At 41.6% G+C, this 26,064-nt stretch overlaps 1 protein-coding gene across 8 annotated transcripts; it reads left to right on the forward strand.

Moving 5' to 3' along the window:
* Nucleotides 1-49: 49 nt before the first annotated feature.
* On the forward strand, nucleotides 50-25,265 carry CNTROB (centrobin, centriole duplication and spindle assembly protein). Of its 8 annotated transcripts, none has more exons than XM_069104091.1 (21): nucleotides 50-178; nucleotides 749-985; nucleotides 1,151-1,431; nucleotides 3,584-3,668; nucleotides 3,844-3,925; nucleotides 4,316-4,472; nucleotides 5,126-5,242; nucleotides 5,695-5,811; nucleotides 7,227-7,325; nucleotides 8,022-8,258; nucleotides 8,630-8,776; nucleotides 13,671-13,804; nucleotides 14,040-14,165; nucleotides 14,291-14,444; nucleotides 22,634-22,901; nucleotides 23,277-23,407; nucleotides 23,681-23,744; nucleotides 23,897-24,067; nucleotides 24,250-24,385; nucleotides 24,803-24,875; nucleotides 25,079-25,265. In XM_069104091.1, the coding sequence occupies exons 2-21, from the start codon at nucleotides 961-963 to the stop codon at nucleotides 25,190-25,192; spliced, it is 2,718 nt and encodes a 905-aa protein (XP_068960192.1). In that variant the 5' UTR covers nucleotides 50-178; nucleotides 749-960; the 3' UTR covers nucleotides 25,193-25,265. The 8 variants fall into 8 exon arrangements, 7 of the variants coding, with proteins under 7 accessions (XP_068960192.1, XP_068960194.1, XP_068960191.1 ...); XM_069104093.1 differs by having other exon boundaries at nucleotides 776-985; XM_069104090.1 differs by having other exon boundaries at nucleotides 50-174.
* Nucleotides 25,266-26,064: the final 799 nt, after the last annotated feature.

The following is a 26,064-nucleotide window of genomic DNA, read 5'->3' on the forward strand; positions in this document are numbered from 1 at the left end:
CGCTGCCCCCTTCCAGCTCTGCCAACCCCATTCAAGTCCCCGCCCCTGGGCCCGCCCCTTTCCCGGGCTCTTTGAGCAGCCCTAGTTCAAACGGCGATTTGGGCGTCGCGTGCTGCCAGACTCGTACCAGGTCGGATGGATGCTGTGCTGCGCGGACGGGAGGCCGGGAAACGGGCAGGTGGCATCCAGCTGTTCTTGGAGGGGGAAGGGAAAGGAGTCACCCCCCCCCCCCCCCCCACACACACACACGTCTTTCCTACGTTAGCCTGGTTAGGGGTGCAAGGGTCCGAGTGGAGGGGAAAGCAAAGCGGGGTGGGGGGGCTGGGGAGGTGACCAGGGCTCCAGGGCTAGGGGAGGATGGCGGCCGAGGGCAGCTAGGGAAGGGCCTCTCCATTGGCGTTGGCTGAGGAGATGGATGGCCCTGAGAAGCCAGTGATGAAATTCTTCCCAGGAAGGACTGGAGGGTATGTTCAGGATCCTTAGTGCTCTTTGGGGAGGACATGGGGCCCCTTAGGAACTTGTCCCTCCGAGACATTGATCAGGTAGGAGTTTGAAGGAAACCGAGCCGGATTTGGGACCCTCTTGGGGGTCCCACCCTTGGTTTACCTCACTAGGGATGATGCTTCGAGCTAAAGTGGGGCATCTGCTGCGAAGTAAGTTGATCTCCCAGGAGGAATTGCAGGGTACCCCTGTCTATCATCTTCCTCCTTCCCCTTTTCCTCTTTTTCTTCCCCCAACCCTGAAACAGGTAAGCTTCCTTTGCTTTGCCTACTAGAGCTGTAGAAGAGAAGTTTCTTGCCTCATTCTGTGGCAATCAGGAGAACCCGGCAGGGTTGGTCTGGGAGCCATGGTGACTTGGAACAATGAAGTATTCTTGGATTAGAGTCCCGGTCCAGGGGGAGACACCTGAGTGCTTGCACTCAGGGCCAATGGAAGCAGCAGTGATTTAAGCTTCTGGAGATGTCTCAGCAAGCTGATCTCCTGGGTATGAGCCCAGTCGGTTTTGGGGAGGTTTCCCCCTGCTACTCCTTCCTGCATCCCATCTCAGCAAGCCCTTTTCCTATGCTGTTTTCTTTTTCCCCCGGGCCCCTTTTGAATGGAGCCAAGAGACCTTTTGTTCCCCACTGCCTTTAGCTCTCTTCCCCTCTAGTCTCCATGGCAGCTCAAGCTCCAAGCCCCAACTCACCCCTCCGGCCAGAGGACCTCCTGAGTGATGCAGCAGGTCCTCCTGGGGGGAGCCAAGGAACGTTCTCTGAGGTGACCTCTCAGCTTTATGCTTCCTTGAGGCAAAGCCGAAAGGCAGAGGCCACTGCCAGGACCAGTCTCTACCTGGCCTCTAACTCTCCACCCCCTCCTGAGGAACTCGAGGGCCTGGCCAGAGAGCTCAGCCGAAGCCTGTCTACTGGGGTGGAGACCAGTTCACAGAGAAAGGTGGGGCTGGGCACTTGGGCTGATGGATATTCAGGTCATTGGATGAATATAGAACAAGATAGTTTTTGTGAAGGGTTGAATTTGGATTGCATGCTTTAATTCAACAAACGTTTATTAAGAACCTACTCTGAGGACGGCATGGTGCTGGACAAGAACGAAACACTGCCTTGTCTTACATTTTAACAACTGGTGGGGGGGGGGGGGTGTTGAATTCCTGGTATGAATGATAGCTTGTGTAAAGTTGTTAAGATAGACAATAAAATGCTAGGTTTGATGATTAGTCCAGTTTGACTTGAACAGGGAATTCATCATTAATATGAAATAATTCAGATTAGAGATAGATTGTGGAAGGTTTTAAATGGTAGTTCAAAGAGTTTACATTTTTATCCTAGAGGCATCAGGGAGATGTTGAATAATTTTGAGCAGGGGAATGATGTGTTTAGATATGGGCTTTAGGAAGATTATTTTGTCAGTTTTGTGTATAGAAAGGGCATAAAATTGGAATCAGAAACAGAATTGGAGAGCGCGTGATGGTATGTAGTAGGGTATGGTCCTGTGTAGAAGGGGGAAGATGTAGAGATAGAATCCATATTCTTGCAACTGAATGGATATGGGAAGTACAGGAGAAGGAATCATTGCTGGCTCAAAACCTACAAACCTTCATGCCTGGAAGGATGGTACTGTTCTCAAAAGAAATAGGGAAGTCTAGAGGAGTGATTTTAGGGGGAAAGAGAATTCTATTTTGGACATACTGAGTTTGAGGTTTAGTGGGAAATTAAGGTGGAAATATCCAATAGGTACTTGACAATTTGGGACTTGGGGTTCAGGTTAGAGATTAGGGCTAGATAGATTTGAGTCATCATCTCAGAGATAATAATTTCACCCTTGAGAATTTATGAGATCTTGGAAGAGAAGAGAGCCCAGGATAAAAAGCTGGAACTATATGACTATGCATTGAAAGAAGTGAACCATCACAGATGCCAAAGGAGCAGAAGAGGAAGGTAGTCAACATTGACAAAAACTATAGAGAGAAAGAGAGATTAGGTAGTTTGAAGACTGAGAAAATATACATTTAGCAGTTGAGGTAACCTTGGCATTTAATACTTCAGAATTACATCTAATTAACCATTACAATAAAAGCTAGCATAAATGCTATATATATAGTGCTTTGAGTAACTAGGTGGCATAGAGCACCAGGTCTGGAGTCAGGAAGACCTGAGTTAAAATGTGACTTCAGAAACATATTAGTTGTGTGACCCTGGGTAAGTCATTTAACCCTGTTTGCCTCACATTTCCTCATCTGTAAAATGAACTGAAGGAGATGGCAAACTACTCCAATATCTTTGCCAAGAAAACCTAATGGGGTCATGAAGAGTCAGACACAACTGAAATATTAAGGTTTGCAATAAGTTACTTATTTTTTCATTTGAATTGATCATAAATTATCTCATTTAGTCATCGAAACAACCCTGGGAGGTAGGTACTATTATTATCAATCCCATTTTTATAGATGTGGAAATAAGCTGAGAAAAGTGACTTACCCAGGCTTACAAGCTAGTAAGAGTTTGAGGCAGAATTCAAATTCAGTTCTTCCTAATTCCAGGTAAAGCCCCTCTATTCATTGGCACCACATTAGAGTGTGGAACCAGTCATACTTGTTACTAGTAACTTGTATTTGTGAAAGGGAGAAAGGACCAGAATATTATGAGTTTGACACACTGGAAAATTCTCCCTAACATATCATACAAATAATACTTTTGGGAAGGGGTGGGGATATGCTGGGGACCTAGATCCTAGGAAGATCTAGAGTCATATCTAGACTGGGAAGTAGAGACATGAAGGTAAAATGCCTGGGTCACAAGATAGGACCAAGAGTTTAGGGATAGTAGCAAAATAACGAGATTTAACATTAGTATTTTGAATCTAGTGAGTTAACACAAAACAGTATTCTAATTGAACATATCATCAAGATGGTTATTATGGAGAAAAAGCTAGTGAGAAAAGTGGCTCTTAGTGGGATCACTTCATTTATACCTGTTTGCTGAGATACTAAAATAGCTGGTTCCTAGAGTTGGGGAAAAGGGAAGATAATATCTCCTTTGACAGGAAGCAGTATAGGATCAACCAGGGTTTCTGGGTCTCTGTCCTTCAGGGAGGCTCCCAACATATCTTGGAGATGGAAAATGTACGGGGTCACCTCCAAAGTATGCTCCAAGCTTCTCGGGACACTGTTCCTCGTAAGTGAGCCTGCTCCCTTGGGGCCATGAAAGGGGTATGTAGCCAAGAGGGCTGGAAGAGCATGGAAGGGAAGAAAGTGAGGTAGAAAGGATTGTTTGTTACCTTTGTTCTTCAAATAGGCCCTGCCCCTGTCCATACCTTACCCCTAGCCCTGATTCCTGTGGCTGCTTGCAGGGAATAACCTTGCTCCAGGTACTGTCCCAGAGAGGCGAGAAGAGGACTCTTTTGACAGTGACAGCACAGCCACCCTGCTGAAGTGAGTTACCCTTAGGCCTTGTGAATCATACAGGTGTCCTCTGCCATGGTATCTAAGGTCTTAAACCATCTGTCCTTTCCTCTGCTTTGTTTTAGAACGCAGGCATTCAGGTTCCCAACTTCTCTTATTTCTTTGCTAAGAATTTTCCTCCCCTTACTGTTGTTAACTTATCTGCTTATAATGGTATAGCAACGTTTAGTAGAAAGGGCACTGGACTATGAATCACAAGAATTAGATTCTTGGTTCAGTCTACTATTAGTTAGTTGAGGGACTTTGGTTATGTTTCTTCACCTCTGAGCTTCAGTTTCTTCATCAGTAAAAGGAGGGAATTGGATTAATCTGAACTAATCTAAGGTCCTTTCTAGCTCTGAGTTTCTGTGATTTGCTCAGTACCCGGCCCCTCCAAGAGCTATCTCCACCCAGCTCAGCTCCAGCCCTACGGGAGTTGTTCCCTCGATATACTAGCATCCGGCCTGGAACTCCTCACTACTTTCCTGATCTGCAGGGACTGAGAGAAGCCTTGGACACAGAACATACCCGCCGTAGGGTAAGTTGAGGAATTGAAGAAGGAAAGCATAGTTGAATCATTTCCAAGGGAGTGAAGAGTCAGTAGATGTGGGACCAATTACATAAGGTTCTGAACCTGAAGGAATAAACTATAAACTATTTGATGTACCCATCCTACATCTTCTACTCAAACAACATTGGAGAGGGAGAAGGGGCATGAAAATAAAGTAAACATTGCCCTTCGTTTATTCCCTTCTAGGGGACCTAATTGTCCATAAGGCCTGATCTCCTAGATGAGAGGGAAAGTTGAGGAATCTTCTTTAACACCTGCCATGTTAAGTTGATGTGTACAATAGGCTTCTTTGTAATTCCCTGGGTCTCCAAGACCCTTTCCCAGGGGGCCAAGGAAAAGAAGAAACTCAGGAGAAGGGTTACATTTAAGTCTGGTTCCTGAAGGCTAAGAGGAACATGTTAGGGAGATATCTGAAGCTCAGTCCTCAACCTGCCTTTTGTGACTCAGATTCCTGCTCCATGGTCATCAGTTGTCCCTCTTTTAGCCCAAATTGCACCACCTAGGACCTAGACAAACTGTTTTGAAACCTTCATTTTACTCTACCAGAAGGCTCTGGTAGTACTGTGGCTTGGGCCAGACTAGGTAAAAAATGAATGCTGTTCCTTGCTTTTTTTCCTTAGCACTGTGAGCGTCACATCCAGAATCTCCAGACCCGGGTGTTAGAACTACAGCAGCAGTTAGCTGTTGCTGTGGCTGCAGACCGAAAGAAAGATCTTATGATTGAGCAACTGGACAAGGTGCCAGGGGAACAAGGGAAACTGGGCCTGGGGTACAGTGTCACCTACCCAAACAAACAGGGAAACAAAGGATTGGATTTAACCATAGTGGAATTGTAGAACAATTAATAAGGGAATTCTGTTTATTTGGTATTTTTTTTCCTCAATTACATGTAAAAATTTTTAACACTCATTTTTTAAAATTTTGAGTTCCAAATTCTCTCCCTTTTCATTGACAAGGCAAGCAATTTGATATAGGTTATATATGCATGTTGTCATGCAAAACATTTCCATATTAGTCTTGTTATGGAGAATGAGGGAATTACAGACACAGGTTTCTGACTGTTTATTCTCATACGTAAGCTAGGAGGTGGAGGTGGCCACCAATCCAGTCAGAAGACAGAGATGCAACTAAAAGATTGTATAAGATCTCACCGAACCTTCCCTTCCTCCCCCTCCCCTATCCTATCTAGACCTTGGCCCGAGTGGTAGAGGGCTGGAACAGACATGAGGCTGAACGGACAGAAGTACTTCGGGTGCTACAAGAGGAGCAGAAGGCTGTGGAGCTTACTCGAAGCCAACAGCAAGAGGCACGTATCGAGGGGTCAGAAGGCAAGGCAGCTTCCTTAAGGTCAAAAGGAATGGGGAAGCTGAAACTTTAGTCATAGGAAACATGACACTAGATTTGGGTTCTTAATCTGCAGTTTTTGAACTGTTTTTTAAAAAATATTTTGATAAACTCTTTGAATATAATTGATTTCCTTTGTTATTCCGTGCATTTAAAACATTCTGAGAAGGAGTCCAGAATAGGGCCCCTTCAATCTAGGTTCCACCAGATTGCTAAAGGGGTCCATGACACAAGGAAAGTTAAGAGAGAGGAGGTTCTGAGGTTGAACATGATTTTTTGAGCAACATAATTGATGCCCTTTGTGTTTTACACAAAGTCAGTTATATTCTGGTTATTACACCCTCCTTACCCCATAACAAAAATAAACAGTTAAGCAAAAGCACCCAACACAGGGACCACCTTTATCAGCATGTAGCATCCATTGTGTTCCACCAGTCCAACCTCAAGAAAGTTCTGTCATCTCTCTAGATTCAGTATTGACTGTTCGATATAATCTGAGTTGAGCTGCTTTTTGGTGTTGTTTTCATTAATGTCGTTGTGCACGTTGTTCCCTTTATTCTGCTCTCTACACTACATCAGCTCATACAAGTCATCCCATGTTTCTTCGAATTCTTCATGATCGTCATAATCTTTTACTATATTCACACGCCACAATTTTTTTAGCCATTTTTTAGCTGATGGACACTCACTTTGTTTCCAGTTTTATGCTATCACAAAAAACTCCTGCTCTACATATGTTATATGACAGTGATCTATCTATCTTAAGGAACATGTCCAGTAGTGGGATTATTGAATCAAAGGTTATAAAAAATTTAATTACTTTTCTTGCATAATTCCAAAGTTATCCAGATCAGTGAGACCAATTTACAGCTCCACAAACAGTCCATTAATGTACCTAGCCCTTCCAATGGTGATTTTCTGTCTTTTTTTTCAACTTTGCCAATTTGATGGGCAATTTGAGGTCAAATATCAGATTTGCTTTAATTTTTATTTCTTGTATTAAAGATTTGGAACATTTATTCAAATGGCTTTTGTTGGTTTGTAATTCTTTTGAAAACTTTCCATTCTTTGCCCATGGAGCATGATCTTGAAGCCTCACTTGGTAGATCTGCCATCCACCCCCAAAATTAGTACCATGGATTTCATTGTCAGCATTATCCCTCTAGCCTCAGCCCCACCCCATCTGGCATTCAAAAATTAAGAATTAGTACTGTATTTGGGAAAAGTTGGGTGCCCCTGCTCAGTTAGTTCCTAGATTACTAAGAGCTAACTAAGGAGTGTGTATTCTTTGTGTGTTCTGGAAGGCATACTGCATTCTGGGACTTGGGTCCTCATCATTCCTGAATTCTATCCCCTCTTCCTTCCTTCTGCCTATAGACTATAACTCGCCTAGAACAGAGTCTAAAGCAGACCAAGGAGGCCCTTAGTAGGGAGCGAGAAGGAGCCAACCAACAGCAACAGGAACAAGAGACATTGGTGAGAGAGCCAGACTAATTTCACTTATCTTTGGATTCTGACTCCTAGGGAACTGTGGGCTATCAGGAGAGTCTGGCATGCAAGTAGCTAGTATCCTGCTTCTTGGTTCTGACTGAAGAATTGAGATGTGAATCAAGTCTTTTGAGGGAGTAGATAATGAGGTGATTACTACTATATGTTAGGAGCTAAGTGTGGGATTTGGTACGTATTGTACTAAAGGACTTGTCTTGATGACAATAGCCCAGTTTTAGTGTTAAGGAGTATTCAACCAGAGTTCCAACCTTAGGTCTTTCTCTCATTGCCTACTGAGATTTATTTGACTTATGATTCATAATAAAAATAACAATAATAATAACAGCACATTTTTATACTATGTAAACATTTAGAGATCACTTTCCTCACAGAAATCCCTCTATGATGTAGATTGTGCTAAATGTGACTATCTCCATTTTTCACATAACTCCTGTGAGCCACAGTTTCCCTGAGTGAATTGTCTAAGGTCATATGGTTAGTAGATGACAGAGCTGGTACTTAAATCCAAGATGTTTGACTCAGATTCAGTGTTCTTTCCACTACACCATGTATGAGTGATGTCCTTGCTGGAAAAGCATAGTTAAAGAGGTATTTCCCAAGTATGGGAGATGAAGTTTGTCACTGGACCTTGGTAGGTATCATGGTTCTCTGTTGCGGTTATAGAAGGAAGCACGACAAGCTTTAGCTCGTAGCTTAGAGCGAGAACAGCAGCGGTGTCGGACTCTGCAGGAGGAGCGGGATGAGGCACGGACAGAGCAGTTGAATCAGCACAGAGAGCTAGAAGCACTCAAGGCTGCCTTGGAGGAAAAGCAGCAGACCTGGACCCAGCGTGAACGCCAGCTGGAAGAGCGCTGGAAGAGTCTACAAGAGGAGGGCCGGATCCAACTCGAAAGGGAGCAGGTGAAGGAAGGAGAGAAGCCTAGGGTGAAGAGGGGAGAATGAGCAGAAAGTTGGGCATAAATGGGGAAAGACTTAAGGCAAAGGGACTAAGGTACAGAAATAGAGTTTACTAGGGGTGGTGGTGGCAAATGAGGGAAGGAATGTGGAAGACAAGGCCAAGAGGGCATGCATGGTTCTAGCCGGAGGGACAGGTTGCTATGGAGGGTTATGGATGTATAGTAGTTTGGCTTAGGCTGGAGAGTGAGGACAGGGAGAGGGCTGAGGCATGAATTAAGAGATTTAGAAGCAGAGCGCAGAGTATAGAGGTTAAACTGGGCTATATATAGCCTTGGAATAGGGTGTAAAGGACTTGGATTTTCCTTTTTCTTCAGGCAAACTCCCAGCGTGAGGTACAAGCAGCCCGAGAGGCTCAGCAGCTCCTGGCCTCTGTTCAGTCTGATGTGCGGAGATTAGAAGAGGAATTGGACACAGCACGGCGAGAGAAAGATGCTCTACAGCTGGAAACCAGTCTGGTGCAGGTCAGGGGGTAGGGAGAGTATTGGGATTCATTAACTTTCCATGTGGTTGAGAAAGGTTTGTCCAAGATCCTTGAGAGTCAAAGAAGAGACCTGATTTTGTTTCAGTGTGGTAGAGCCTAGTATACATTACTCCTTGCTTTTCCTCCATATTCATTTCACTTGAGGGCACCATAGTGCCAGTTGTCTAGACTTTTTCCCTCACCCCTCACGTCCATTCATTTCCCAGATTACATAATTTCTACCTCCAAAACATCTGTCATCTGTTTCTCCACACACATCAACAAGTCTTTATTAAGTGTCTACTGTTGTGATAAGCTCTGGGGATGCAAAGATGGCAACATCAAATATCTCACAATCAAATGAGGGAGACAGTATGCAAACAACTTGGTTACAAATAAGATATATACATGATGAATTGGAGGTAAAGAGAGAAGGCATAGCATTAAGGGGGATTGTGGAAGGCTTCTTGTAGAAGATAGGATTTTAGCTGAAGGGAAAGAGTTCCAGGCATGGGGGAGAGCCAGTGAAAAGGCATAGTCAAGAGATGGGATCTCTCAGCAAGATGACTCAAATGGAGTAGAACAGCCAGGAGGCCATGTCACTTGATCTTAGAATATATGGAGAGTAGTAAAGTATAAGAAGACTGAAAAGGTAGGAAGGTGCAAGGTGTATAGAGGACTTTAAAAGACAAACATAATTTTATATTTCATCATATAGGTAATAGTGAGCCATTGAAGTTGATTGAAAAGGGGGTCCCATGGTTAGACCTGTGCTTTAGGATTATGACTGACAGCTGAGTAGAGAGGATGGATTGGAGGGATCAGAGACTTGTGGCAGGCAGACCTACCAGCAGCTACTGCACTGGTCCAGATGTAAAACAATGAAAAACTACCAGGATGATGACAGTTTCAGAGGAGAGAATAAGTACATATGAGAGATGTTATGTATGTAAAGTCAACAGGCCTTGGCAACACAGATTGAGTATGAAGGTGAGGGCATGAGAAAGTGAGGAGTTGAGAATGACCCCTAGGTTGGGGACCTGGATGATTAGGAGTATGGTGATACTCTAGACAGTAATAAGGAGATTAAGAAGAGAAGTTACAGGGTCTCCATCCTAGTTTAGCCCCTTATCACCTCTTTTTTAAAAAGTATTTTTCTGACCTCTTACCTAGGCTACTATAATAGCCTTTGAATTAATCTCTCTGTTTTCAACCCCAAACTGTTCTCCACTCTGCTGCCAAAATAATCTATAAGGCACAAGTCTAGATATTACCCTTCTGTTCATTAACCTTCAAAGGCTTCTCATTGCCTTGGGGAAAAAACAGGAACCCTCAACTTGGTATTTAATAAGACCTTCCATAGTCTTTCTCCTAGCTACCTTTCCAATCTTATTTCATACAACTTCCCTTCTAATCAAGGCCCGGTGCTAAATGCTGGGGATACAAAAAGAGGTAAAAGACAGTCCCTTGTCTTCAATGAATTTACAGTCTTAATAGGGGAAACAACAAACAAACATGTATACAGGCAAGCTGTATACAAGATAAGTAGGAAAAAAACAGAAGAAAGGCACTAGAATTAAGAGGAGTTAGAAAGGGTTCTTGTAGAAGTGGGGAGTAGTGATTTTTAAGTTGGGACTTAAAAGAAACCAGAAAGATCAGTAATTGAGAGGTTAAAGTAAGAATGTTCCAGTCATGGGGGACAGTCTGGAGAAAAAGACCAGCACTGAGAGATGGAATCTGTTGTTCACAGAACAGCAAAAAGGCTGGTGTCACCAGATTGAAGAGTAAAGTGTAAGAAGACTTACGCCATAGGAACGATAGGAAGGGGTTAGGTTATAAAAGGCTTTAACAGAAGATTTTTGTGTTTGACCCTGGAGGCAATAGGGAGCCACTGGAGTTTATAGAGTAGGGAGGTGACATGATTGATCCTGAGCTTTAGAAAAGTCATTTTATGTCTGAATGAAGGATGTATTGGAGTAAGAAGAGACTTGAGTTGAGGCAGGCATCTCACCAGCAGGATATTGTAATAATCTGAATGTGGAATGAGGAGGACCTGCACCAGGGTTGTGGTAGAGTCAGGAGAAAAGGGGACATAACCAACTTTACATTTCAACCAAACTCGAGGTTTGGTCCCTGAGCTCGACTGTACAATTCATCTCTTACTGTCCAGGTGTGCATTTCTCCACACCTTGTCCTACTCGCTCCACTTCTGCATCTTTTAGAGATGTCTTTCAAAGGAACAACTCAGATGCCACCTTTGTAAGACCCCTCCCCCACCTTTAGTCTTCTCTGTGTGTGTCTCTGTCTGTCTCCATCTATTAAATCACTTCCTTATACTTCATTGTATACATGTATTTTGTTTCCTCTCAGTAGGATGTTGAAGAGGGTAGGGCTTATTTTATCTGTCTTTGTGTCCCCAGCACTTAGTGCAATACCTTATACTTGTTATATATATTGTATATAATATATATTATTGTTGTTCTGTCAAGTCTATCTCTTCATGACCCTTTGGACCATAACACACCAAGTCCTTCTGTCCTCCACTGTCTTCCAAAGTCTGTTCAAGTTCATGTTCGTTGCTTTGATAACACTATCTATCTCATCCTCTCCTGTTCCCTTCTCCTTTTGCCTTCAATCCTTTTTTTTTTTTTAAAGCAATCGGGGTTAAGTAACTTGCTCAAGGTTACACGGCCAGTTATTTCTGGGTGTGGTGCTGAGTGTCTGAGCCTGGGATTTGATCTCCAGGTCATCCCGACACTGGAGCCGGTGCTCTTACTCGCTGAGCCACCTGGCCGCCCCTTTTTGCCTTTAATCTTTCCCAGCATCGATGTCTTTTCCAATGATTCCCATCTTCTAATTATGTAGCCATAGTATTTAAGCTTCAGTATGTGGCTTTCCAACAAATAATCATTTAATTTCTCTAAGTATTGATTGATTTGATCTTGCTCTCCAAAGAACTTTCAAAAGCCTTTTCTAGCATCACAATTCAAAAGCATCTCTTGTGCTATGCTCAGCTTTCCTGATAGTCCAACTCTCATAACCATTTGTTACTACCCGAAAAACCATAGCTTTGACTATATGGACCTTTGTTGGCAAGGTGTTGTCTCTGCTTTTTAGTATGCTGTCCAGGTTTGCCATAGCTTTCTTTCCAAGGAACAGTTTCATGGCTGCAGTCACCGTCTGTTATAATCTTTGAGACAAGAATATAAAATCTTACACTGCTTCCATTTCTTCTCCCATGAAGTAATGGGACCAGATCCCACGATCTTAGTTTTTTTAATGTTAAGCTTCAAGCCAGCTTTTACACTTTCCTCTTTCACCCTCATCAGGAGGCTTCTTAATTCTTCATTTTCTGCCATCAGAGTTTGTGTATCAGATTGTTGCTCTTTCTCCCAGCAACCTTAATTCCAACTTTTGTTTCATCCAGCCTGGCATTTTGCATGATGTACTCTGCATATAAGTTAAATAAATAAGGTGATAATATACAGCCTTATCATATTCCTTTTCCAATCTTGAACTAATCAGTTGTTCCATGTTTGCTTCTAACTGTTGTTTCTTGACTCAAATACAAGTTTCTTAGGAGACAAGTAAGATGATCTAGTACTCCCATCCCATGGGAGTCCCATGAGGACTTGCCACAATAGTAAATATTTAATGTTTGTTCAATTTAATAGAATTGAAAGTAAGCACATGAAAAAGTACATACCTTTATACAAGTTTAAATCATGGTTTTAGTATATTTTCTGTTAATAAATTCTTAGATGCACACTTAATTCCTTGTAGAATTATTTCATTTTATGTTATTTTTTAATTAAAATTTTGTTTTTTCAACTATTAAACATTTATTTTTTTCTCCCTTCCCTGGATGAGGAATGAAAAACAAAACCTTTGTTGCAAAATAAACATAATTAAGCAAAATACATTCTCATATTGGCTATGTTCAAAATGTACCTCATTTTATCCATCATATTCTGTCAGGAGGTAAGCTGGATTCTTCATCATTGCTTGTCTGGAATCCTAATTGATCATTGTGTTGATCAGTTAAGTGTTTCAAATTTGTTTCTACAATGTTAATGTTACGATTCTGCTTACTTCACTCTACATCCATACACATCTTCCCAAGTTTCTCTGAAATTATCCCTTTCTTAATTTCTTATGGCACATAATATTCCATTACATTTATATACCATAATATTTTCATTCTCCAATTGATGGGCACCTCTCCTCCTTAGTTTCTAGTTCTTTGCACTATAGAAAGAGCTGCTTTGAATACATAGATGCTTTTTCTCTTTCTTTGATATCATTGGAAGATAGGCCTAATAGTGGTATTGTTGGGTCAAAGGATGTACCCAGTTTAGAATAGCTATACTCATTTGCAGCTCCATTAATAGTGCATCAATGTGCCTGCTTTCTCAAATTAGTTAATTTTGTTTATTTTATATGTTGCTTTTTGGAGGGGGAAAGGCAGGGAGGGCAGTTGGGGTTAAGTGACTTGCCCAGGGTCACACGGCTAGTAAGTGTTAAGTGTCTGAGTTTTGAGTGTCTGGATTTGAACTCGGGTCCTCCTGACTCCAGGGCCAGTGCTCTATTCATGGTGCCACCTAGCCTCCCCTAAATTAGCTAATTTTAGAAGGGGACAATCTTTCTCCTTTGAAAGAGGAATAATTTCATCTTTTGAAAGGTGATTAATTCACAGAGTAGTAGGAGGAAGGAGACATCTTCATGTTCCTTGATTGAAAGAAACTCTTTGTTTTTCTCCCTTTTGCTTGTGAATGGAGTGTGTGTGTGTGTGTGTGTATTCTCCCTTTAGCCTCTTTAAACCTCAGTAGGGAGCAGAGACTAGAGCCTGGTTTCCTTGGCCAGCCTGACTAGACTCCAGATCTCTTCACAATCAGGCCCGGTTTGAAGCCCAGCGAGTACAGATGGAGTCGGAGCTTGCTATCCTGCTAGAGCAGAGAGTAACTGAGCGACTCGCTCAGGTGCAAGAGAGCAGCCTTCGCCAAGTGAGCAGTCTTCGGGAACAACACAGGTACTTGGCATGATGCAGTTTTTCCCTTTCCTACTTGTCTCCTCACTCCTGCCCTTGTCATGGACAGGCCTAGCTTTTGTTTTTCTGACCCTGTTCCCCCTTCTCTTGTTTTCCCTTTTCATCCCCAAACTCAGACCTCTCTCATCTCTGGCTCCTACCTACTGAGGAACCTTTGTGAAATTTAAATTGCTCCATAAAAGTTGTTTTTATTACTAATGGATCTAATTGTTATTAGGAAGCAGTTACAGGACTTGACTGAGCAGCATCAGCAGGAACTGTCCAGTCAGTTGGATCAGTTCCAGGTGGAGTTATCAGAGAGAGAAGATCGGCATCAGCAGGTGGCTCAAGACTATGAACTCAGGTGCTGGCCTCTGGAATCTCCTCCAACTTCTCTTCTGGGTTTGGGTGACCCAGGATTCTGATAATCTCATCACCAATTTAAGAGCCTAGCGAGTCCCTAAATCCCTTTTCTCCTCATTTTCCCAGATTGGCTCATGAGCAGGCCCGAGTACGGGAATTACGGATGGCACACCGGCAGCTAGAAGAGCAGCGGGTAGAGCTGGTAGAGAGATTCCAGTCCATGCTGCAGGCTCATTGGGATGAAGCACACCAACTGCTCAGCAACACAGCCCCTTCTCAGGTAAGCCTTGTCTTTTGGACATGCACAGTGAGCTCAGAGATCAGTCGAAATCAAGTGAAAAATGCTAAGGCTTACAAGTTTTTAAAAGCTGTTTTGGTGGAAGTTAGATCAAAGAAGGAATAGAACTTGATACTCAGAGTAGATAAGATTGTAACTGATGTCAAAAAAGGCAGAACTGGTCATTTTTTATTTTTGTTTCTGTTTCTTCCAAGGACAGTGAATTTAGTATTGAAAAGTACAGAACAAAAATGACAAATTAGGGACTTAACAAGATCGAGAAAGCTATTTAAAGAACACTCATGTGCCCCTTAATAAATTCTAGTTACTTGGCCCCAGTGACCTACATCTTTAGGGCACTAAAAAAAACAACTGGTGGATATGATTACTGAGTCATTGTCAGTGGTCTTTGATAGTAGACAAAGTACCACAAAATTGGAGATGGCCAAATGTAGTCCTGATTTTCAAAAAGGGAAGAGAATGTCATGTAATTCAACTTTATGCCAATGAGCTTTGTTTGAAGTTTTGGCAAAATTTTAATACTCTAATTAAAAATATGTTTAGTAGCCATTTAGAAAAAGAAGTAGTGATCACAAAGAGTAAGACTTTATCAAGAACAGATCATACCAGGTGCTGTTGTTCAATCATTTGTTTATGTCCAACTCTTCCTGAACCCATGGACTATAACACACCAGGCCCTTCTTTCCTCCACTATCTCCCAAAGTCTGTCTAAGTTCATGTTCATTGCTTCTATGACACTATCCATTTCATCTTTTGCTGTCCTTTGCCTTCAATCTTTCCCAGAATCTCAGTCTTTTCCAGCGAGACCTGTCTTCTCATTACGTGGCCAAAGTATTTAAGCTTCAGTTTCAGTATCTGACCTTCCAATGAATAGACTGAATTAATTTCTTTAAATATTGACTGATTTGATCTCCTTGTTGTCCAAGAGATTCTCAGAAGTCTTCTCTAGCACCACAATTTGAACTATATTTCCATTTTTTTTTTATAAGCAATCGGGGTTAAGTAACTTGCTCAAGGTTACATGGCCAGTTATTTCTGGGTGTGGTGCCAAGTATCTGAGCCCGGATTTGATCCCCAGGTCATCCCGACACTGGAGCTGGTGCTCTTACTCACTGAGCCACCTGGCTGCCCCTTATATTAACTTTTTTGATAGGGTTTTGAAACTGGTAGATATGGGGAATTCTGTAGAGAGTTAATACAGATTTTAGCAAGACATTTGATAGTATCAGTCATGTTCAAGAAAGTATTTGGTTAGTAAGATTAAAAATTACCTACGGGTCCATTAATTAGTTATTGCTGTCAGTCATTGAAGGGATGGTTAACTGCAATTTTGTAGTGTAGTCTTTTGAAGTACAGTCTTCACTGTATACAAAGTTAGTGAACCCAGAGCATCAGTTTCAGTAACAATATATAGAATGTGAGTACAAAAGCTGGATGAATACAGTGGAATTTTATAGGAAGCAAAAAGGGGAAATTAAGGATCCACACATCAAGGAACAAATAACAGAGGAGGAAGATAAAGATTTCTGCATTAGGAACGTCAGGGAACTAGTTGATCAAAATTGAAGCTGTCCCAGCCTTGATTTTTTTTATGTTGATTTTATTTAAAAAAAAAATTTTTTTTGCTTTTTGGAGGGCAATTGGGGTTAAGTGACTTGCCCAAGGTCACATGGCTAGCTTTTTTTTTTTTTTTTAAATAAAGCAATTGGGGTTAAGTAACTTGCTCAAGGTTACACGGCCAGTTATTTTGTGTGGGTGCCAAGTATCTGAGGCCAAAACCGATCCTGAGTCTCCCCACGCCGGGGCCAGCACTCTTACTCCCTGCACAACTAGTTTTTGTGTTAAATGTCTGAGGTCAGATTTGAACTCAGGTCCTCTTGACTCCAGGGCAGGTGCTCTATTCACTGCTCCACCTAGCCGCCCCTTTTTGTTGATTTTAAATCCAAAAAAAGGAAAATGGCTGAGGTCCAAAACTCCAGAGTACAATGATTTAATAAACAAAGTCGACTATTGCCAGTGGAATCAGATAATTTGATACCTCAGAAGTCAGACACAAAGGAGTGATTTACAGGGTTTATTTATATAGAAAAAGAGGAATTAAAAATTGAAGCAATCTTAGGAAACTTGTTCAAAACATAATTCAGTTGGACAAGCAGGTCATCTGATTTGTAATCAGGGTAGGTACATCCTGAAGCACTTTGATGTTATTGCCAGCCTTTGGAGTATGGGCCTATCAGGGAAGTACACGTCCAAAAAAAAGTTTGTTTCGTTCTGTACTCTTGGGTCCTTCACCTCTGTATCAGCAGAGGGGAAGCATGTTTCCTTATTAGTTCTCTGAAATTGTGTTTGGTCATGACACTGATAAGAGTTCTTTCAAAGTTGTTTGTCTTGACCATGTTGTCATTCTATAAATTATTCTTTTGATTCTGTTCTCTTCATTTCCTTTCAGTTCATACAAGACATCCCAGGTTTCTCTGAAACCTTCATCATCTTTTACATACAAATTCCATCACATTTACATATTATAACTTGTTTATCCATACCCCAATTAATAGACATCACATCAGTTTCTTATTCTTTGTTTCCTCAGAAGAACTATAAATATTTTTTTACTTATTTTTTTTAAATTTTACTTTATTTTTAATTTATGAAATAAAGCAAAGCTATAAATATTTTTGTACATTCTTAGAGCTCATTTTTCTTAGGATTGTACCCTCTCTTAGTCTACTCTTTCTCTAATTCCCCTACCTCCTCTCTAATTCCCTGCCCTCCTTATCCCTTACCCTCCTATTTCCATTTTCATGGAAATGTATTTCTTATTTCTTCCTTTAAATAGTTCACATGGTAGGGAGGTTGAAGTGTCAGGTGCTCCCCCAGACCCTTGTATAGATGTTTTCTTGTGCATTCTTGTTATGTGAGATAATTTTCCCTAACCTTCCTTTCCTTCATCACCACTGTATTCCTCTTTCACTTTCCATTCTTCTCTTAAGATCATCAAGATATAATAGAACCACCCATAGGCCTTTCTAATTAGAAGACTATTTTTGTGACTCTAGAAGATGTTAGAATTCAGAGCAGATACATGTATCATCTTCCCATATTTGAATTAAGTAGTTTATCCTTGTTTAATCCCTTTTCATTGTTCATTTATGTTTATCTTTTTATGTTTCTTAACTCTTGTCTTTCAGCTTCAGAGTTTCAATGCAACTCATGTCTTTGCATTAAGAATACTTGAAAGTGGGGTGGCTAGGTGGTGCAGTGAATAGAGTACTGGCCCTGGAGTCAGGAGGACCTGAGTTTAAATCTGACCTCAGACACATAACGCTTACTAGTCGTGTGACCTTGGGCAAATCACTTAACCATAATTGCCCTACCTTCCCCCCTCCAAAAAAAAAAAGAATGCTTGAAAGTCCTCAATTTCTTTAAACATCCATTTTTCCCCCCTGTGGCATTATACCTAGTTCTGTTGGGTAAGTTATTCTTGGCTGTAAGCCTGTATCCTTTGCCTTCAGGAATATTGTATTCCAAGTTCTCTGCTCCTTTATAGTGGTGGATACTAAATTGTGTATGATGCTAACTATGGCTCTTTGGTGCTTGAATTCTTTCTGGCTGCTTGTATTTTTTTCTTTGACCTAGAAGAACATTTTAGCTGTGATGTTCCTGGGAGCTTTCATTTTGGGCTTTCAGGAGGTAACAGGTAGATTCTTACTATTTTCACCTTGCTGTCTAGTTCTAAGAGATCTGGACAGTTTTCTTTCTAATGTTTCTTGAAATAGGATGTCTAAGCTCTTATTTTGGTAATGGCAGGGTTTTTTTGGTAAATTTAAAAAATTTTAAATTTAAATACAAAATGAGAAAAGAAAAAAAAAACATTGCTGTGTACACAGCAGACCATAAGAGAGAATTCAATATAAAACAGTAAGTTTATGCAGCTCCTTCAATGGAAGATAAATTTATCTTTTAGGTTTCTCTTGACTCTTTGTGTTTGTGTTTTAAAATTCCTACTCAGCTCTTATCTTATTAGAAATATCTGAAAGTCTTTTATTGCCTTAAAGATCCATTTTTTGTTTTTTACCTGTAGGATTATACTCACTTAGTTTTGCAGGATAAATTGTTCTTAATAGTAAACCTATGTTTTTTGGAGTATTATATTCTAAGATCGCCTCTCATTAGTAGGAAAAGCTTCCTAGTCTTTTCTATGTCCCTTTATGGTACTTGAGCTCTTTCTTTCTGGTTGCCTGCAATATTTTTCATTTGACTTAGAAGCTTGTATTTTAGTCCTGACATTCCTGAGATTCTTCCTCTTGAGATTTCTTTCATTAGGTGATAGTGGGTTCCTTTCGTCTTCCAGTTTCATTCTGGCTTTAATGATCTGGGCAATTTTCATTTATGATTTCTTGAAATATAATATCCATGCTTTTTTAAAAAAAATTATAGTTTTAAGGACTCCCAATGGTTTTTACATCATTTCTCTTTGACCTATTTTTGGTTAACAGTTGGTTAACTACTTTTGTTATTAGCTATCTTACATTTTCTTACATTTTTCTCATCTTTTTTGTTTTAGATTTTCTTAGTGTTTCATGGAGTTTGTGTTGGGCTATTCTAGTTTTCAGGGAGTCTTTTACTTAGGCAAGATTTACTACTTTCTCGTCTAATTCATTTATTCTCCTTCCAGTTCCTTCCTCTAGAGTTTTTAGTTCATTTTTTTATCTTTTGCTTCATTTCTTGAATAGGTATTCTTGAAGTTCTTGTGGAAATTCTTTTTTTTTCTTTGAGTCTCTCCTTACAATTGTAACAGAGTTACTTGCTCCTTCATGTTGGGCACTACTACAGCCATAATTTTTTATATTGATTGGTGTTGTCTTTGGTTTTTTATGCATCCCTCCAGCTTTAGTTCCTGAATTGAGGGCCTGGCTCTGCTTCATATGCTTTTGGCTGGAGTGGTTGCCCTACTTTGTCTTGCCCTGGGTTGATTGGCTTCCTGAGGTGACCTCTACCTCTCAATATTACCCTCACCCCCAGACTCTTGAAATTCAGGGCACTGTATCTTCAGCACCTTCTCCAGTATATCAGAGCAGACTGTTAGGGACCTCAGAATCCCTCTTCTGAATGTTCCCATGCCACTCTGGTCATTGCCATTTCCCAAAATTCTTCAAACTTCCAACTCTGTGCTTTCTTCAAGACACTCTGCTTTTGTTACCTTTGGACACAGAGACTTGCAGGCTCCATTTGTCTCTTGCTGGTTGCTGAGATGCTGCTGATTTGTTTACTAGTGCCGGCTTTCTCGGAGTCCCCCTTTCTTTCAGCTGACTTTTTCTGCATTTCTGAGGGGTAGAAGAACCATATTATCTTGGACAGTTACACATTGAAACATTTCCTGATGTGAGGAATAGAACTTCTTCCCTTACACATATCCTGGGGAGCCATGCTAAAAAAAATTTTATTCACTGAAATACATAATCAAAAAAGTTTCACTGTTCTAAGAGTATGAGTTGAATAGTTGCCAGTCTACATGGTAGAGGAAGTTTTTTCTGAACTAGACATGTGGAAGTCCACCATAGTTCAGGAAGTCCTGAGGCTGAAGTCCTCACTGATTATCTTCCTTTAAAGGGAGATTCGTTGTTAATGACAGAGGAGATAAATCTTTATTTTAATCTTGGTTGCTTCAATTTTTGAATTGGATGTTGATATTATTTTGATTATTTTTGGCTAGCTTCTTGTCAGATCTGATTAGAATGTCATTGTTAAGTGATGACAGAGCTTTTACTAAGAGTAGAAGCACCAACTCTGCCATTTTTCTTGTTTGCTTGTGCTTGCATTATTAGCATTATCTTCAGTCTGTAGTTTCTCTGTAAGAATCTTTTTAAGCCACCGGTCTAGTTTGTGGTGGTTAAAGATAGATAATGTAATCCATAAATCCACTTAGCATCACAATACACTGAAACTAGTGAGGGATTCACTGTCAGTTCTTCCTCTTCTCTCAGGGATACTTTGAGATTGGGACATCTGAGAACAATAGACTGCTTGAGAATGCCAGCAAAGATAGTAAATGTCATTTGAGACTGATTTCTTTTTTATATATATAAATAAGTGTTCTAATCTTTTCTTCCTGCACTACAGTGAATTGTCTTGCATAGATAATTGTCTTAGGGTAATATCCATGCTGGATGCATATTGCTTAGAAAATCACAAATTATGGCTTAAGGAAGGAATAATATACCCACTCAATTTGGTATCTTACCCTACAAGAAAGTAGGGGGGAATGGCATAAGAGGGGGGATGATAGAAGGGAGGGTAAATTGGGGGAGAGGGTAGTCAGAAGCAAACACTTTTGAAAAGGGACAGGGTCAAAGGAGAAGATAGAATAAGTGGGGGGGCAGGATAGGATGGAGGGAAACAATAGTCTTTCAAAATATGACTACAATGGAAATATTTTTCATAACTACACATATATAACCTATATTGAATTGCTTGTCTTCCCGGGGGCAAGGTGGCGGGGCAGGGAGTGAGGAGGGAAGAAGGGAGAAAATCAAACTCCAAGTTTTAAAAACAAATGTTAAAAAATTGTTGTTATATGCAACCCGGAAATAAGATATACAGGCAATAGGGTATAGAAATCCATTTTGCCCTACAAGAAAGTAAGGGGGAAGGGGAGAAGGGAAGGGATGGGGGGGGGGGATTAACAGAGGGCAAACTGGGGGAAAGAGTAATCAATATGCTTGTCATCTTGGGGTGGGGGGTACGGGAGAGATGGGGAAAAAATTTGGAACTCAAAATCTTGTGGAAATGAATGTTGAAAACTAAAAATAAATAAATGAATTCTGGGGGGGGAAACTCAAAACAAAAAAGAAAGAAAATTACAATTAACATTATGTTTTATTGTATTTTTATTTATTTTGTGAAACATTTCCCTGTTATATTTTAATAGGGTCCAGTGATACCTCTACCTTGGAGAGTTGCCTGGGACACAGATTAAATTATGTTGGGTTGGGGGAAGAAGAGGGTGGGGAATCACATATCTTATTTGTGTAAGAGCCAGGGTTTGAACCCAGAAGCCTATTCCCAACTCCCTATCTACTGTATGATATGCTCTCTCTTATTATTTCTTACTGTATAATAATATTCCATTCTATTCATATGCCTCAGTTTTTTCAGCCATTCCCTGATTAATTGATAATTTGTTATTAGTTCTTTGCTATACCACAAAAAGAGCTGCAATTTTGGACGGGAACTTGTTTCTGCCTTTGGCTTCCTTGGAATAGATGCTAATAATGAGATTTTTTTGGCCAAAGAGTATAAATAGTTCCGTTAATGTTCTTGTATAATTCCAAATTACCGTCCAGAACAGTCAGATCAGTTTACAGCCCCAATAACAGCGCGTCAGTGCACCCCTCCTTCCACAATCCCTCCAGCATTGATTGTTCCTTTTTTGTCATCTTTGCCCATTTACCAGGCATGAGATGAAACCTTAGTTGTTTTTAATTTTCATTTTTTTTTTAGTATTAATGATTTGGAGCATGTCTTCAAATCATCATCTATAGTTTGCAATTCATCTTTTGAAAGCTATCCTTTTGACTTATGATGAAAACTGCTATCTATCTACAGAGAAAGAACTGATAGAATCTGAATGCAGATTAAAACATACTTTTTCTTTACTTCATTTTTCTTGCATTTTGGGGGGTTGGTTGCTTTTTTTGTCTGTATTTTCTTTCACAACAAGACTAATGTGGAAATAGGTTTTACATTATTGCACATGTATAACCTATATCAAATAAATTGCTTGCCCTCTCAATGAGGGGGGAAGGAAGGAAGGGAGGGAATTTCGAACTTAAAATTTTTAAAAATGTTAAAAAGAAGAAAGAAAACTCTGTCCTTTGACCACTTATCTCATGGGAAGTTATTCCTCTTGTTATTATCCCACTTGGTTTGTTTTTCCTTTCTTTTTTCCCCTTTCCCTTCAAGCTTGGGACAATTGTTGATTGTACCAAAGTCTAAGAAATTGCTACCTTCTGGTTTTAGAATAGCATAGATTTCTACCCTGTAGAAAACATGGCCCTGGATCACTTTCACAAAGGTTCCCGCCTTCACTGATTCTTCTCCAGCCTCCTCTTCCCTTAGCTCTGACCTTTACTCCTCTTCTTCTCTTTGCTCTTCTCCCCATTTCTTCACAGGTCCCTCTTCCTCGTACTCCCAGCTCTTTGGCCTCTGGTTCCAGAGAACCAGAGAAAGAGGAGAGGAGGGCTTGGAGTGTGCCGCCTGCAGCGGTGGCTCTGAAGCCAGCATTGCAGCAGAGCCGGGAGCCAAGGGAGGAGCTGCCTGGAGGCCTCCCCCACCCTTGTGCCCCTTCACCTGATCTCAGCCTTCTGCTAGGCCCTGATTTCCAGAGCCACCATAGCTTTCAGCCTTTGGAGCCTAAACCTGATATTACTCCACCTTCAGGTAACTAGGAATGACCATCACTGGAGTCCTTTTGTGTTCATTCTCTAGTCTCTTCTCTTTGACTCCTGTTCTTTCCTCCTAGAATTTGAATATTTGCTTTTCTAGCCCTGGGCTTGTCTCCCTTGTAAACAAATCTGCTCTAAACTTCTCTTTCTGTCCTCTCTCCTTATGCTCACTTTCAGCTCTAGACTTCTTCATCTAGTCTCCTCATCTTATCTGGTATCTGGTCTCTTATAATTCTAATCTTCAGCCTTCTCTTTCAAACTCTCTTCCAAACCTCCCAAGATTTAGCCTTTCTGCCTTTAGCTTTGATTTTTATTGCTGTGGGTGGTGTTTGTGACCCCTGCCACTAGCTCATTTTTTTCCTCTCACCAGCTGGAGGCTTTCCTCCTGAGCACCGAGCAGAACGGCCATTCCCTGAGGCTCTTGGAGCCAAAGGAGAAGGGCACCTAGAGCAAGGCTTGCCCCCTCCACAGTTGGAAGACTTGAAGCACTATCTGCACCAGGTATGGGACTTCATCTGTACCAGGTATGGGACTTCCTGAATTATCTCATGACTCTTCCCCAGGGATTCAGGCATCATTGCTCCCTTTCCAGGTCCCTGTTTCTCCTTGTTTCTAGCTCTCTTTACTGGTACCTTCTTGGAGACACTCCCAGGCTTTAGGTTACTCAACCCCATCTGATATTTCCATTCCCTTCCCCAGACCACAACCCTTGCAGGGACCAAGAAGCCCAACCCCCTATCTCTTCTAGGGTCCTCTGTCATTTTCTCTCCACAGTTCTTGGAACCAGTGCCCCAAAGCTGTGTGAGCCCCACCATTGATCTGCTGCCCCCTAAACCTGGTAAGTCTAGCTCTTAGTTCATAGAGCCCAGGAAGGGCTCTATGTCTAAGGTAAACGTGAGGGAGGTGCTCAGCAAAGTCATAGAGTTTTCCACTGGAGAATGAAACCTCTAATGATTTTTCCTAATAAGGAAAGTTTTAACCCTTGTCCAGGTCCCCTGACAGTCCCCCCTTGGGAGGAAGCCCCTCCACTACCACGACCCCCACCTCCTGTCCACAAAACTAAGGTGCCGCTGGCCAAAGCATCCTGTCTTTTCCGGGTACCTGAGCCCCCTCCAACTCCTCCACAAAGCTGCAGCCATGAAAGTTGCTCCCCAGAGAGAGGTGAGTGGTGCAGGGGGAGAAGAGGTGAGGTTGAGTGTTGGAGTGTGGGAAGACTGAAGTTGGGAGAGGAAGAGACCTTCTTCAGAGAGAGATATGATGGGGGGCAGTGAGAAAACTTGGGGACTAAAGGGAGGAAGGACAAGGTACAGGAATTACTGGAATAATGATTATGTTTTCCAAAGGTGGAGAGGGAAGACCGATATTCCCCCGGCAACTGGCAGAGCTGTCCCGGCTGCTTCAACAGTACCAGGCTCGAGGCAATGGGGGCCCATCTACTGAGGATCTTTTACTGTACTTAAGGGGGTCGGAGCATAGTGGGTAAAAGGACTGGATGGGGGAAGGAGGGATAAGAATGTGGGTGACTAGGGAGGGATAAGAAATAGTGGGGCTTTGCCATCTCACTTCTTGGGTGGTTTGGTCTGTCCAAGGTAGAAAAGCAAGGAGGTAGGCCTGTAAGTTTTTCCCACTGCCCTTCCATATTCCTTCTTGCTTTCTACCCTTTCTCTCTCTTCCTTCCTTTCTTCGAAATCTCCCCACTCCATAGTGCCTCCCCCTCAAGGCTATGTCATCCTGACTGCTCAGTTCCCCTCTCCCTCCTGTAATCATGTCTTCCTGCTTACCTCTTGGGGTAACAAGATGTTACTTACCTCTGTTCTGAGCTGCTGGTAGGCATCCCTCCCGGGACTGGGGCAATGTTGAATGTCCTACTGCCTTGCTTCTCAATTTGTATGACAGAGTTGAAGGTCGAGGGGATGGCCTCCCTAGAAGGAATGTAGACACACGGTTGGGAGAGGTCCCCCGGAAAGAGGTAAGAGAAGAGTAGGGACCTTGAGAAGCTTTCTGCTAGCTCAACCTTATTGCTTGGCTGCCATGGCACATGGACAGTCTGTCCATTTCTTTTTGACCATGGCTCCTCCTTCCCATTGACTTTTAGTGGGGATTGGGAGATCAAAAGTGTGTAAAATGCCTAAAACTGACATTTGTCTTTCTCTTTCATGACTTCCTTCTCAGGCCTCCTCCCGTCGATCTACCAGTACTCATAAGGCTGAGAAACCAATGGGCAAAAAGAAGATTGGCCATCCTGCACCAGGAAGTGGTAGGAGTCGAAGTGGAATCTGGAGATAGCCCCTGTATTCTACCCCCAGCCTCTTAACATTTTTTAAAAGAAATATTTTATTTAATAAAAATTGGTTGGTTATATCTGAATCTTTGGGGAACTGGGAAAGTGGGTGGATTAAATATAATTCTGTGAAAAGGACCACAGACCCTATATAAGAGAGCTGTTTTTGTCAGTGTTAGGCTTGGACCCTGTCTCAGGTTTGATGTTGCTAGAAAATGAGACATGCAGGTCAGTCAGTAGTTAACAAAAGGTTTACTTAGGCATAATGTTGAAGGAATCTTCAAGGATGCTCCAGCACTTAGTTTGGTTAGAAAGAATCTACCTTGTCCTGCCTCATCTCCAGCTGGAAAGGAATCTGGTCAGCCAGGCAAGATAGAGATTTCTCCACCTTGAGTACAGAACCCCATCTCTTTGTGGGTGGGCCTTAGGTGATCAGAAAGCTACTTTAATATGACTCAAGGCTACTAGGAAGCCACAGTTTAGGAGATTTAAATTAAGCCTTAGCCCCCAGGGGTCCCAGGCACAGCTTTGCAGCAGTGGGGTTAGGACTTTGTTCCTACAAAGAGAACAGGTTTTAAAGAGTTTTAGTGGAGCTTCAGGCTTAGTTAGCATTCAGAGCATTTTGTATTCAGTTCAGACTTAATAGAAAAGGAGGTTTTCTCTTTCAGCAGGGAAAAGTTATTTCTGATTTTAAAAAAAGGATCTTAAATATTCAGTGTAGCATCTATAACTAGTGTGGGGGTAACTGGTTTTTAGCACCAGGTTGACAAAATTGAGACTGTTAATGGCACTTACTTTTTATGTAACTTGGAATTGAGTTTAGCATCCAGCTGGCTGGCAGCCAAAAAATCTAGAGTGTGGGACTTAGTACTAGGAA

Source organism: Petaurus breviceps, unplaced genomic scaffold, assembly GCF_028583685.1.
Source record: "Petaurus breviceps papuanus isolate PSGF00001 unplaced genomic scaffold, PetGlider_PUasm1.0 673, whole genome shotgun sequence".
In the NCBI taxonomy this organism is placed as follows: Eukaryota; Metazoa; Chordata; class Mammalia; order Diprotodontia; family Petauridae; genus Petaurus; species Petaurus breviceps.